General features: G+C 40.0%; 1 protein-coding gene across 6 annotated transcripts in view; it reads left to right on the top strand.

Moving 5' to 3' along the window:
• The window catches only part of LOC142197609 (uncharacterized), a 49,749-nt gene extending 35,805 nt beyond the window's left edge, over positions 1 to 13,944 (top strand). For 3 of the 6 annotated variants that reach the window (XM_075268066.1, XM_075268067.1, XM_075268062.1), the window contains 5 exons: positions 4,700 to 4,824; positions 6,305 to 6,436; positions 8,118 to 8,166; positions 9,941 to 10,013; positions 13,319 to 13,943. In XM_075268066.1, the coding sequence (XP_075124167.1) occupies positions 4,700 to 4,824; positions 6,305 to 6,436; positions 8,118 to 8,166; positions 9,941 to 10,013; positions 13,319 to 13,638 (699 nt within the window). In that variant the 3' untranslated portion in view covers positions 13,639 to 13,943. Of the gene's footprint in view, positions 1 to 4,699; positions 4,825 to 6,304; positions 6,437 to 8,117; positions 8,167 to 9,940; positions 10,014 to 10,596; positions 10,702 to 13,318 lie in introns of all 6 variants that reach the window. The other 3 variants (XR_012715325.1, XM_075268064.1, XM_075268065.1) reach the window with 3 other exon arrangements.
• Positions 13,945 to 14,242: the final 298 nt, after the last annotated feature.

Here is a 14,242-nt window from a genome sequence, read left to right as displayed (position 1 = left end):
CAGAATCCAACTTGTGATAGGCTCAAAGTAAAATCATTCATTTGTGACTTTTTAAGAATTTAAATTTTACTTTCATTCTTTAGGTTTTTCTTCTAATCACACCAAAGCAATTTTTCAATAGTTTTTTCTTTTAATTCCTCATCTTTCAAAAGCCATAACTTTTTGTTTTTGTGTGTGTTCTTCATGATAGCAATGTTTAATATTCCATGTAATATGCATACAATTTGGGAAAGGTTTAGATTGCGTCATTCTTATTTTGCAGTATAAAAACCCATTACTGTTGATTTTTTTTTTTGCTTGATTTGTTCAAAAATAAATAAAATTATGGAATAAAAACAAATGTTAGCAATGGCTTTCCTTTTTCTTTATTGCAGAGCAAGACTTTTTTTTTTTTTAATAAAAAAAAATATATATATATATATATATATATATATATATATATATACCATTTTATTAGACATGAAGCTTTTGATCATGAAACGGTCATTTTCGTTTTTTTCACTAAGGCGTTCATAATAGTCTGGAAGTTTTGAGAATGTTTTATATTTATTATGAACCCTAGACAGACAGATAGTAATCTCTCTATATTATAAAAATTAATTCTTGTCTGTCTGTCCGTCTGTTCTCTAATGCGAACCAAACGACTGGACCGATCTTCACCAAATTTGGTACAGAGATGCTTCAGATATCCGGGAAGGTTTAAGACGAGACTCCAACTCGCTCGGATGTACCGTTGCTGAGATACAGCATTCCAAACACAGTGCCCCCCCCCCCCCCCTTAGCCAATACAAACCTGCAAGACTTTCACTCATATTCCAACTGCAATACACACAGTCACTCCACATGCGCAATACAACACTGATATCCAAACTGAGATACACGCATCAGAGGATTAGATACACAAATCAGCACACAGAATCACACGCCAGAGGATTAGATACACGAAACTGCACACAGTCCCACACACCAGTGGATTAAATACGCACTTCTGCACACAGTTCCACACACTGAAGGATTAGATACAGGCATCTACACACAGTTCCACATGCCGTAGGATTAGATACGCGCGTCTGCACATAGTTTCACACGCCGAAGGATTAGATACGCGCCTCTTCACACAATACCACACGGGAGGATTAGATACGTGTGTGTGCTCAAAGTACCACACTTTGGAGGATTAGATACATGCCTCTGCGCACACTACCACAAGCCAGAGAATTAGATACGCGTCTCAGCACACAGTATCACACGGGGGAGGATTAGATACGCGCGTCTGTACACAGTACCACATGCCGTAGGATTAGATACGCGCATCTGCACACAGTACCACATGCTGTAGGGTTAGATACGCGCGTCTGCACACAGTACCACATGCCGTAGGATTAGATACGCGTTTCTACACACAGTTCCACATGCCGTAGGATTAGATACGCACATCTGCACACATTTGTACACGCCATAGGATTAGATACACACGTCTGCACAGAGTACCACATGCCGTAGGATTAGATACACGCGTCTACATACAGTTCCGCACTCCAGAGGATTAGATATGCGTGTCTGCACACAGTTGTACACGCCATAGGATTGGATACGCGTGTCTGCACACAGTACCACACGCTGTAGGATTAGATACGTGCCTCTTCACACAATACCACACGGGAGGATTAGATACACGCGTCTGCACACAGTACCACTTGCCGTAGGATTAGATACGCGCGCCTACACACAGTACCACATGCCGTAGGATTAGATACGCGTGTCTGCACACAATACCACACAGGGGAGGATTAAATACGCGCGTCTGCACACAGTACCACACGCCAGAGGATTAGATAAGCGCGTCTGCACTCAGTACCAAATTCCATAGGATTATATACGCGCGTCTGCACACAGTACCACATGCCGTAGGATTAGATACACGCTCTACATACAGTTCCGCACTCCAGAGGATTAGATATGCGTGTCTGCACACAGTTGTACACGCCATAGGATTGGATACGCGTGTCTGCACACAGTACCACACGCTGTAGGATTAGATACGTGCCTCTTCACACAATACCACACGGGAGGATTAGATACACGCGTCTGCACACAGTACCACTTGCCGTAGGATTAGATACGCGCGCCTACACACAGTACCACATGCCGTAGGATTAGATACGCGTGTCTGCACACAATACCACACGGGAGGATTAAATACGCGCGTCTGCACACAGTACCACACGCCAGAGGATTAGATAAGCGCGTCTGCACTCAGTACCAAATTCCATAGGATTATATACGCGCGTCTGCACACAGTACCACATGCCGTAGGATTAGATACCCACGTCTACACACAGTTCCACATGCCGTAGGATTAGATACGTGCGTCTACACACAGTTCCACATGCCGTAGGATTAGATACGCGCCTCTTCACACAATATCACACAGGGGAGGATTAAATATGCGCGTCTGCACACAGTACCACACGACCGAGGGTTAGATGTGCATGTCTGCACACAGTTACACATGCTGAAGGATTAGATACGTGTGTCTGCTCTAAGTACCACACGGGGGAGGATTAGATACACACATATGCACACAGTTCAACACGCTGGAGGATTAGATACGCATGTCTTCACATAGTACCACCGGCAGAGGATTAGATACGCGTTTCTACGCACAGTATCACACGGGGAAGGATTGGATATGCACATATGCACACAGTTCCATATGCCGGAGGATTAGAAACGCACGTCTGCACACAGTACCACATGGCGTAAGATTAGATAGGCGCGTCTGCACACAGTAATACATGCCGTAGAATTAGATACGCGAGTCTACACACAGTTCCACACGCCGCAGGATTAGCTACGTGCCTCTTCGCACAATACCACACAGGGGAGGATTAGATACGTGTGTCTGCACACAGTACCACAAGCCAGAGAATTAGATACGCGTTTAAGCACACAGTACTACACGGGGAGGATTAGATACGTGTCTGCACACAGTATCACATGCCACAGGATTAGATACGTGCCTCTTCACACAATACCACACAGAGGAGGATTAGATACGTCTGTCTGCACACAGTACCACAAGCCAGAAAATTAGATACGCGTCTAAGCACAAAGTACCACACAGGGAGGATTAGATATGCGCGTCTGCACACAGTACCACACGCCAGAGGATTAGACACACGCATCTGCACATAGTATCACATGCCATAAGATTAGATACGCGCATCTATACACAGTTCCACACGCCGTAGGATTAGATACACACCTCTTCACAAAATACCAAACAGGGGAGGATTAGATACGCGCATCTGCACACAGTTCCATACACCAGAGGATTAGATAAGCACGTCTGCACACAGTACCACATGCCGTAGGATTAGATACGCGCATCTGCTTACAGTTCTACATGCCAGACTATTACATACGCACATCTTCACACAGTTGTACACGCCATAGGATTGGATATGCACATATGCACACAGTTCCACATGCTGTAGGATTAGATACGCGCCTCTTCACACAATACCAAACGGGAGGATTAGATACGTGCGTCTGAACACAGTACCACACTTTGGAGGATTAGATACATGCCTCTGCACACAGTACTACATGCCAGATAATTAGATACGCGTCTCAGCACACAGTACCACACGGGGGAGGATTAGATACGCGCATCTGCACACAGTACCTCACGCCAGAGGATTAGATACACCTGTCTTCACACAGTACCACACGACAGAGGATTAGATACACGCGTCTGCACATAGGACCACATGCCGTAAGATTAGATATGCACGTCTGCACACAGTTTCACTTACCGGAGGATTAGATACGTGCCTCTTCACACAATGCCACAGGGGGAGGATTAGATACACACATCTGCACACAGTACCACACGCTGGAGGATTAGATATGTGCATCTGCACACAGTACCACACCAACAAGGATTAGATACTTGTGTCTAAACACAGTACTACAGCTTTACTCCAGGTATCCATAACAACTGATCACAGGTTTTTCACTGATATCCATAATGAGATGCACATAATCACATGACGCTTATGGACATACACACAAACCACATACAAAATACACCAGTGCAAAATTGGACAAGTCTTATGGGGCCACTACACAAACATAAAATGTAATATACCCGTGCGAAGCCGGGTCCTCCCTCTAGTATGTAATATGGGGTGATTTTTATTTTTTGTTATTGTAAACCAATTTCTTAGCCTGTCTCAATTTGGGACTTACGTAATTCCATGTGCTTGCTATTAAAATCGTTCATCTGACTAACCTGATTGGATGCAGAATTTTGCAACTGACAATTTGACGCGTACGAATATACCCTCCTGACCAGGGATTGAAAGAGTGTGCATATAGAGCATTATCTATCTATAGTGTCATGGTTTTGATCTTGGCTTTCTAATAATTAATAATACTTCTGGCAATGTGTGGCAATTTATACAGTAAATCTGTGAACTTCAGAAAACTGTAAGCATCAGCCTATTGTGATTGCTTTGGACTAGTATGTAATAAAATATTTTTAAAATGTTTGATTTAAATTGTACATATTATATGTACTGTTCCGATACAATTTATTCAAATGTTGCATGGTTTATAATCAAATATTCTGAGATGTCTTATGTCTAGTCTACTTTTGTTGGAGATTTTTTTATTTTTTTTCTATCTTTAGGCATATGACAACAGGTCAGCATGGTCCACCGACAGGAAGTCAAGCAGGGGCACCAAGCGAGCTTTGAGAGAAGATCTTGATAGCTCTACAGAGGAGCCCAGTAATGAAATGTTAAAAATTTCTATGTAAGTTTATTTTTTATTTTATTTTTTTTTGTATAAATTGCAAAATGCACATACAAAAATATTTTTCACTTAAAAAAAAAAAAAAAAAAAAAAACCTTCATAAACCCTTTCAGAATGCTTTGAGGATTTGTGAAGTCTTTTTTTTTTTTTTCCCCAAAGGATTTTGAGGCGGAATCTGCTTCAAATAACGCTTCTCAATCATTTCAAAGGGAGTTAGTAACAGTCTTGTTTTTTTTTTTTCCTCTACCCAATGCAGCTTTTGATACGTTTTTGCAAAAATCGCATTGAATAATGCATAGTTTAAGGAGAGGGGGAGAAGGTGTCAAACTGTTTCCTAGTTTCTGAAGCTGATTTTTTTAAAAAAAAAAAAAAAATTTCCTTCAGTGTCATATTGTGACCATGTTTTTGTGAATATTTTTGTTTTTGTTTTTTTCCATTTTTTGCTTTTGTATCTGTTTTTTTTAATGGATATATTTATCCTATTAAAAGCTAAGTTTTAATTTATGAAGAAGTTGCTTCATCGTGCTGGAATTTTTTTTTTTTCTGTGGATAGTGTAAGGTTGAGGTAGTGGTTCATTTCAAAGAGCCATATATCTGGTACTCTAAATGAAGAACAGTAGTTCAGATTGTTTGCAGTTCTACCTACTTATATTTCCAGAGATGAAAATTTCCATTTGATGAAAGTACAGTTGGGAGTAGCAGCAGGTGCATAAATATGTCAACCCTGACTGTGTTCAATTGGTAATTCCTCTGGAAGTTTTGCAGGTAGAACTGGATCTTAATCTTGCTGTCATATGAAAAAGCTGAGCTTTCATTAAATAAATAAGGAAAAGACTAAAGAAATGCGAGATTTAACAGTAAGGAGCCAAATATTCTTAATTGTATTGCAAAACTTAATAATGACACAAATGTACCCAGAAAATTTTTTAGTTGCGCTTTAATATGCACAGCACTGATTTCTAGCACGGTTGGAATTTCTCTAGCAATAATTTCTCATTTCGGTCCAGGACCAACCACCTGACAGTAGGGAGGCTAATTTGAGTATTTGTCACTAAAATTATCTAATGAGGGATGCAAAGTAGAGATGAGCAAACACTATTCGAAACAGCCGTTTCGAATAGCACGCTCCCATAGAAATGAATGGAAGTGGTCGGCACGCAGACTTTACTGGTGGCCGGCCGCTTAACCCCCCTCGTGCTGGCTATGTCTATTCATTTCTATGGGAGCTGCTATTCGAAACTGCTGTTTCAAATAGTGTTCGCTCATCTCTAATGCAAAGTGTTATTCATGGAGGTGGTGATAGGTCCTATTCAAGGTTGTTGTATATGGGCTATCCATCTTTGGATGATATGTCATAGAAGTAGAACTTTAGTAATGTTTATTTTACAAAGACTTTCTCGTGAGCACTGCCCGCTCATAAGTGAAACGGCACAAGCAATAAACTGAAAACCCTGAACTATTTGCGTTTTTCTAACTACAGACCCCATGACTATGAAAGCTATCAGACAGATGACTCTGATGATCTTTCTGACTTCTCTTCATGTGACAGTGAAGAAATTATTGAGGAATCTGCCTCCAACCACAGCCACTCGTTTGCAAAGACCGTTGATAAGTAAGTGATGACTTTTAAGGGCTTATGCTTGCAGTTGTGATTGAACCATCAACATCTTAAAGAAAGGGTTCAGTCAGAAAATTCATGCTGCCTGAACCACAGTAATAAAATCCCAATGGGCTCTGTCAATATAAATATGTTTTACTTTGAAACACTGCAACATTTTAGAGAAAACTGTTTGAGGCTAAGGGCCCACGTACTGATTTGCAGCCAAAAAAGTGTGGTGGGAAAAATTGCATCATAAACGCATCAAGGTGTTACCCACAGAGCTTTTCACAGAAAGTCTGCAGAGGATTTCTTCTGCGGATTTACTGCTTTAATTATACCTATATAGAAACTGCCAGCATTTCTGCTTGTATTTTTCTTTGTTAGAATAGGCTTTGCTAGCATCCCATCCACTTTGCAGGGACTGTAAAACGCAGCGTTTTTTTTTCCCGCAGCATCTCCACTATTGTGAAACTGTAGCATTCACGCAATGTGCGGCTTCAGCCTAAGGGTCCATTCACACGGAGTAACGCAAGGCGTTTTTTGTGCTTATTTTTACGGCCGTAAAAAGACATTTCCATCGAGTTCTATAGTAAAATACGCCTGTATTTTTACGTCCATTATTTTACGGACGTTATTTTACGGATGTAAAAATACAGGTGTATTTTACTATAGAACTCAATGGAAACGTCTTTTTACGGCCGTAAAAATAAGCACAAAATAAGCATAAAAAACGCCTCGCGTTACTCCGTGCGAATGGACCCTAAAGGAGTTGTCCACATTCAGATCAATATTGAGACAAATGTTTGTAAAATAAAAAGTTAATTAAAAAAAAAATATATATATATATATATTATATACCAATTTCTCAAGGTTTTCTAGATCTCCACTGTCATTCATTCTGTTATTCCTAGTGGATAAAAATATCCTTGGTCATGTGATGGACACACAGGTGCACTCCTCGTTACCAGGCAGATGTCTGATTACTGTGCTGTGACTGTAACGAGCTGTGCACCTCTTTGTCCATCATATGACCATGGACCGTATATCACATGACCATGGACTGATTTTTATCCAGTGGGAGTAGGCACAGTGATGACCGCAAGCAGAAATCTAGAAAACTGTGAGGAACTGATGAATAAGATATGTTCGAAAATTATAACTTATTATGCAAATAATGTTTCTCAATATTGGTCTGAAAGTGGACAACCCTTTCAACAATAAGACTGAAATGGGTAGAAGTGTCTCTTCAGTGGTAACTCCTTGCAGAACCCTGGCAAGCTAGCAAGAATAGCCTGCAGGGAAATATCCCAATGACTTGTCTAGCAAAGAATCCTGAAGCTGTTTGTAATGAAGGAAGCATTTAAAGGGAGTCTGTCATTGGCTATAGTTATTTTTAACTAAGCATATATTTGCATAGCCTTTAGACAGGCTATTTCAGGCATACCTTTTATTCATTAATCCTCCCAGCCGTTTTTTAATTTGCCCATTTTTATTGATATGCTAATTATTCAGCATGGTGCACCCAGAAGTCTTTGTGATGTTCTATGAGCACTGCTTGTGTGATATGTGTAAAGGGGGAGGTGAGAACCAGGGAAGGCTGATGCATTATCAGCAGCAGCCTTCCTTGCTCTCATTTCCCCCTTTTTCTCCTGCCTTACTAAAAATGTATTTCATCTAACTTAAAACCTTATAGACAAGCATCGCGCAAAAAAATGAAAAACGGCACAGAAAAACATATTGTGGTAAGTAGTAACTGAAAAGCATTTGTATTATTGTATTTGCCGTTTTTCGTTAACTGAGAAATTAATGGGGTATTCCCTTCTCAAAGATCCTATCTATACTGGTAGCTTATGTAAATGGTAGACTTTTTCTATATATATTGCTTTAGAAAGAATGCTTTGTTTGCCTGCTATGTGAACGTATTCCTCCAATTCTTTACATATAGTGTTTCCATAATGTCGGACCTGTGTTGATAGGACAAGTGACGTCACTCACTGCTCTCACGGTTATCTACAGCTCTGCAGGACAGTTAGTTCAGCTAATTTCAGTTTGCAACTGAGTCCATTCTCTACAAGCATGTGCATATTATCTGATCTGCATAAGTATTTTGATGCTTCATAGTGTCCCATTCAGCAAGCTGGGAGGGGGTGGGAATACAGAATGTGAGAAGAAGAGACAGCAGGCAAACTGCTAAAACAGGAAGAGGAGAAAACGCCTTTATTTTAGCCAAATTGTCCTGTAATTTTTGTCCTGTAAATGTCATTGTGATATATAAATGTTATCACACTCCTGCACAGCAATGTTCTGATATTGCCGGAAAGCGGATCGGTGAAATTGTTTAGTACTATTCTATTTTGGTTAGTGTAATTGACTGTGACTAGCGCTAGTAGCATTTCTACCTAGGGCCCTACAGATCTCCCTCTTGTCCATCTACATCAAGGTATTGAGAACGGAAACTTGAGGACTATGTATAGATAATGTGACAGATTTTATACACAATGTCCAAGTGATGTGGAAGTACCAGTTGTGTGGCAAGTGACTATTGAAAAATCCACACATGATGGAAAGTTTTTAGCTGCAAGTGCACCACATGCTATTTTTAATGTGAAATAACTGAGGATTCCACCCTTGCTACATTTGAAGGCGGTGAGATCCATGAAAATCTGCAACGGAGTGTGCATTGCTTTGTCTCTTAAGGCAAGTACAGCAGAATCTGAAGAATTCCACACACAAAAAAAAAAAAACAGGGGGCACACTCCTTGCAGAATTAATTTGTATTGTAAGGACCCTACCTGAACTGGAAGAGATCTGATGAAGGGATGGCGTCTTTTGTGCGCTCTAAATACCCCAAAACTCATAATCCAATAAAATTCAAATTATTTTTACCATTTTGTTCCAGTCCTTATTTCTGCAAGGAGTGAGCCCCCTGATTATTTTTTTTTGTGGAAATCTTCAGATTCTGCTGTATTTTCCTACTCTTTACTTCCTGGTCTATTCTGACGGCTGGTGTCCAGGAGTTGGCAACCCTAATCTGGCATACCTGCCACCTAATTGTCATCTTTCTCCGTTCAAGGAGAAGAGTGGCCACCTTAAGATCTGGAGGAAAGATAGGCATGTCTACTAAAATTTAAAGCCATGGTTCTGTCCAGAAGCGCACCCTATCGGCATTTTTCCTCACGACTTTACGGTGCTTTGTCTTCTAAACCAGATTAAAATTAAAAATCTAAAGCATGTTTGTTTGTTTTTTTCACATAGAACATGTCATTCACTTGTCTGGTACTGCAGATTTTACCTACAGAAATCCAAGGTTAAAATCTTTAGCAACTATGCATGTTTAAATGGTAATCTTTAGTATTACTTCTGACCCAGGTGCTGCAAGGCTGCAGTGTTGCCCCCCCCCCCCCCTCCCCTTATTATTACTGCCTGTAATTGTAGATCTTTATATGCCACTACAATTCAAATACTTTATTGAAATTACTATAATTAAAACTGAAATGTTAACTCTTAAATTCTCAGGTGACTAAGCGCAGAGTGGAATACACTGACACTGAGGATGAAGAGGAACACAAGAATTACTATGGGGAATCTGGTAAATCTCATCTTATACTATTAAACAAAACTGTTATCCTAGAAACTTTTTTTTTTCTTTTTTTTTTTTTTGTAGGGTTGTTAAAGGTTTCATATAGATGGCCTATTCTTAGGATAGGTCATCAATATTAAACAGGTTGGGGGTTCGGCACCAGGCATTCTCTGCCACTTACCTGCCGCTGGATCTGTACAGCGTATAGAGTTGTCTGTTTCGGCACACTGTACAGATTTGACAGACATAGTCAGTTGTAGAGATGCCTGGTTATCTGACCTTGAGGTATTGATGACTTAACCTAAGGATATAGGCCATTAATATCAAGTCTTGAAAACCTTTTTCATATTCCTAGTAGCATTTGCAAGTAGTGGGATATGTAACAGAGTTGCCTAAGTAGATTGGTCACCAATAAATAAAAAACTACAGTGGTCATTTTTCCTAAGCTCACCCCTTATGTTGAATACCTGGGAGGGCTCACTAGGGCTCACATTTTCCTATCCTTATATTGACACTCACTAATTCAGTAGAGAACTGTGGAGGGGTTCCAGGGAAGCACAAGTGCTCCGCAAGACTTCTAACATCCCCTAAGGTTCAGCTTCTTATAGGGTGGCAAAAAGAGGGTTGCGGAGGCAACCTGAATAAGTGAAGGACCAAGTGTGACGGACAGAAGCCCACGATGCAAAGAAATAGCAAGGTACACACCTCATACTCTAAGGAAAGGTGTAACACTTGTATGAATGTAATCATGGACATTTTTAATTGCATCATTGTGTTCATACTGAAAAGTACGTTCAGTAGCAGATATGTTTTGGTATATTAACATAAGTAAAAAGGAAGCAAGCATCCATCAAAACATTGTTTATGTCCCTAACTAGCAGCTCTAGCATTTTATTAAAAGAATAGCAGTACTTTAGTTATTAAGTTTCTTTCTATGCAAGCATTAATCTCTTGGTGTCCAAATTATTTTGTGTATTAAACCTGTCAGGTGAGTAAAAGGCAGAGTAAATCTTGAATGGACTCTGTGCGTGAGCAGGGTAACCAGAACGCTTTTCAGTCTCACTCTCCAAAGTGATTGCTATCTTTCTTAGTATCAGTGTTTGTACAAGACAGTCCATCACTATGGGTGGGGTAAACAAAATTGTCACCATCTCTCCTAGGAGTCAGGTTCACCCTTCGGATTCATGATGAGGATATGGTCACATTGTATCCTAAACGTGTCTCCCATTGTACTCAAAGGGAGTCAGAGATCGAAGCTGACGCAAAAAAAAAAAAGTAAGCGTCCTGCTCAGTCTTGCTGTGGATTCCGCTGTTGATAGGCTGCAGACGTTTTTGCACACTTCATCCCCTGCAGCTACTCCAGCTCTCCATGATGTCACTGACTGAACCCTACTCCTGCTGCAGGTCCATGGGTTAGAGCAGTATCAGTCACGATTGGGCCAATTCACCTTTTTATGTCTTTTGGTACATGCAATTTTTAAAGTGACCTTGTTCAGCTATAGATAGGGATGAATAAATATGTATGGCTATGTTTTTATGTCATTTTTATTTTTGCATTTTTAACCACTTCCAGACCGCCCATAGAGTATATATGTCCAGATAGTGGCTTCCCTGTTCTGCAGGGACGTATTGGTACGACCAAGCAGTTATCAGCAGCTGCGCAGAATCGTGCAGCTACTGAAACAAGGAACCGGCTGTAATTTCAGCTGAAGATCCCAAAGAGAAGGCAGGGAAGGTTTTACCTTCCCTGCCTTCCTGATCGCTGTGTACATAGCACTTAGAGTCCCAGATCAGCTCTATCAGTCCTATAGTTATGTGCAAGAGGCTGTGTTCTTGCTGAAACTGGGACTAAATGTACCAGCCCCAGTTACAGGGAATATCAGCCTACCCCACAAAAGAAGCAGTGATTAGTTTTCCCCAGAGGTCTATTATGGTCTTATGGGGAAAAAATAAATAAATAATAAAATGCATAATAAAAAATTAAAAAAACAAACAAATGTCTGGTCTTGGACTGAAGTGGTTAGTATACAAGATAATAAAAATGTGGATTAAAAAGGTTTTGTTTTGTTTGTTTTTTTGTATCGTATTTCTTTTCAGTATTGTCTTTACATGTTCTGCCCCCTTGAAATCAAAATAGTGGTCATTTCATGCACCTGAAAACTTTGCAGTGCGGTACTAATGCTTCATTGCACAATTTTTTGTTGACTCCATGTACTATATAGTCAGTGGTTGGTTAGCAAGCAGTTTAGGAAAAAAAAAAAAGTTGGTACTAAAAATGTATTTTTATTTTCGCTGCATTTTAACGCCCATAATGTGTGGGTTTTTTTTTTTTTTTTCAATTTCTGTTTAATGGAGCTGTATGAGGACTTGTGTTTTGTTTTTGTTTTTTGGGGAGGATAAGTTTTGGTTTATATTTGCTTTCTTTGGGGGTACTTGCAATTCGGGTGTATGTGAATGAAGAGATTTTATGGAGATTGTTCTGGTATTATTTAGCTTTATTATATTTTACAGTAACATTCTTACAGAGGAAAAAAATGTAATTTTGTCAATTACCCCATACCGCTAAGTGTAAAACACTTAGTGGCTTTCAAAAATGTGTATTGGCAATCATCAAGGGGTAAACCTTACAGTAAAGCAGCATTGTCTGTAGCTAGTAGTAGGGAGGGCAGCATAGATTACATTCACAAGCTCCTGCAGAATAAATCAGGGATTGTCCAGATGATACAACCTCTTTTAAGCCCGGAGCCCCACGGGTTGGAAACACTGCGATTTGCCCATTGCGGAAACGCCGCAGGAAAAATTGCGGCATTTTACAATAACTGCATAGTGGTTGGGATTCATTCGATTCCATGCCCACTTTGCGGTAAAAACCACAGCGTGGACACGCTGCAATTTCCAAAACAGGTGTGGTTTTGGAAATCACAGCATGTAAATTATATCTAGGGAAACGCCGGCAGCTTCACCGTAGATATAATGGTAACAAAGTCCACGGCGGAAAACTCTGCAAACTTTCTGTTTAAAGCGCTGCGGGAAGAACAGCAATGCGTTACCACCGCAGTTTTTCCTGCAGCTGCGGATCGTCCCATGGGGCCTTACTTTTAATGACTTTCATTGGACCTTCCTGAAGATTCTTTTTACCCCCCCCCCCCCCTCCACCACCTTTACTGATTCTAAGTAGAGCCTGTTATTTTGTCCCAGTTGTTGGTGAATAATTGATTACGCTTGCATAGTGACATCTAATGCTATAGAATTGTTCTGATCTGCCTGTGAAACAGTACCTCATATTCATACGGTATGTATGTTTTATTTTAAAGGCCCTGCAAAGAAGACAGATAAAACCTGCAGAATAACATGTGCCAAAATGGGACGAATGCTTAAACGAATTCATCGGGACAATACTCTACTGAATGAGAAGGTGCTAGCTGTGGAGCAACAGTCTTTCCAGAAACTTTCTGAAATCTCAACAGTATTGACCAGTTTAGCTAACTACATGATGAACGTACAGAATTCCCAAAGACCTGTGCATCCAGTTTCTTTGGAAACTACAAGGATTCATCCGAATGACAAGTATAACTCCCAGAGGCATAACCATGGACTGTTTTCTGATGCAACCAAGAAAGAGTATGACTCGTAGCTTCCATTATAGACATACGTGACTATACATGAATTGGACATAATCAATATGTGTATCATGGTAGGCACTGTGTAAGTCTTTTAGCTGTATTTAGTAGTAGTGATTTTAAACTTGCCAGAGAGCCAGCGTTTGGCATATTGAAAGGCAGCGGTTACTTTTAACTGAAAGAACATTGATATTTACATTACATACATATACACATCCAGTGTTACGGTCAGCACTGTGGAAGGATGGCCAAGTGCAGAAGAGATACATTAAACTGGATATATATATATATATATATATATATATATATATATATATATATATATATATATATATATTATTTAGTGAAATGCCAATCCACAGGATGCAAAGTAACCATAAGTGTAAGGAAGAAGCCAAAAATCTACCTGAAGGCTGAAAACTGGACTGCACTTGTCTTCTGAAGTTCTCTCCCCATGAGGCCTCCTTTCCTGTTGTCCATGTTCTGATAATCTGGATCCTGTCTGGTCCTGTTCTTGCATGATTATCAGAGTTTTACTGTATTCCCATGTGTCACATCAGACTGTCCTAGTGGATGTTTTATGATGCTTTACTACACAGTAGTGATGTTTTTAATTTA

Source organism: Leptodactylus fuscus, chromosome 3, assembly GCF_031893055.1.
Source record: "Leptodactylus fuscus isolate aLepFus1 chromosome 3, aLepFus1.hap2, whole genome shotgun sequence".
NCBI lineage: Eukaryota > Metazoa > Chordata > Amphibia > Anura > Leptodactylidae > Leptodactylus > Leptodactylus fuscus.
Note: the sequence above shows the minus strand (reverse complement) of the source record. Positions and strands in the feature narration are given on the sequence as shown.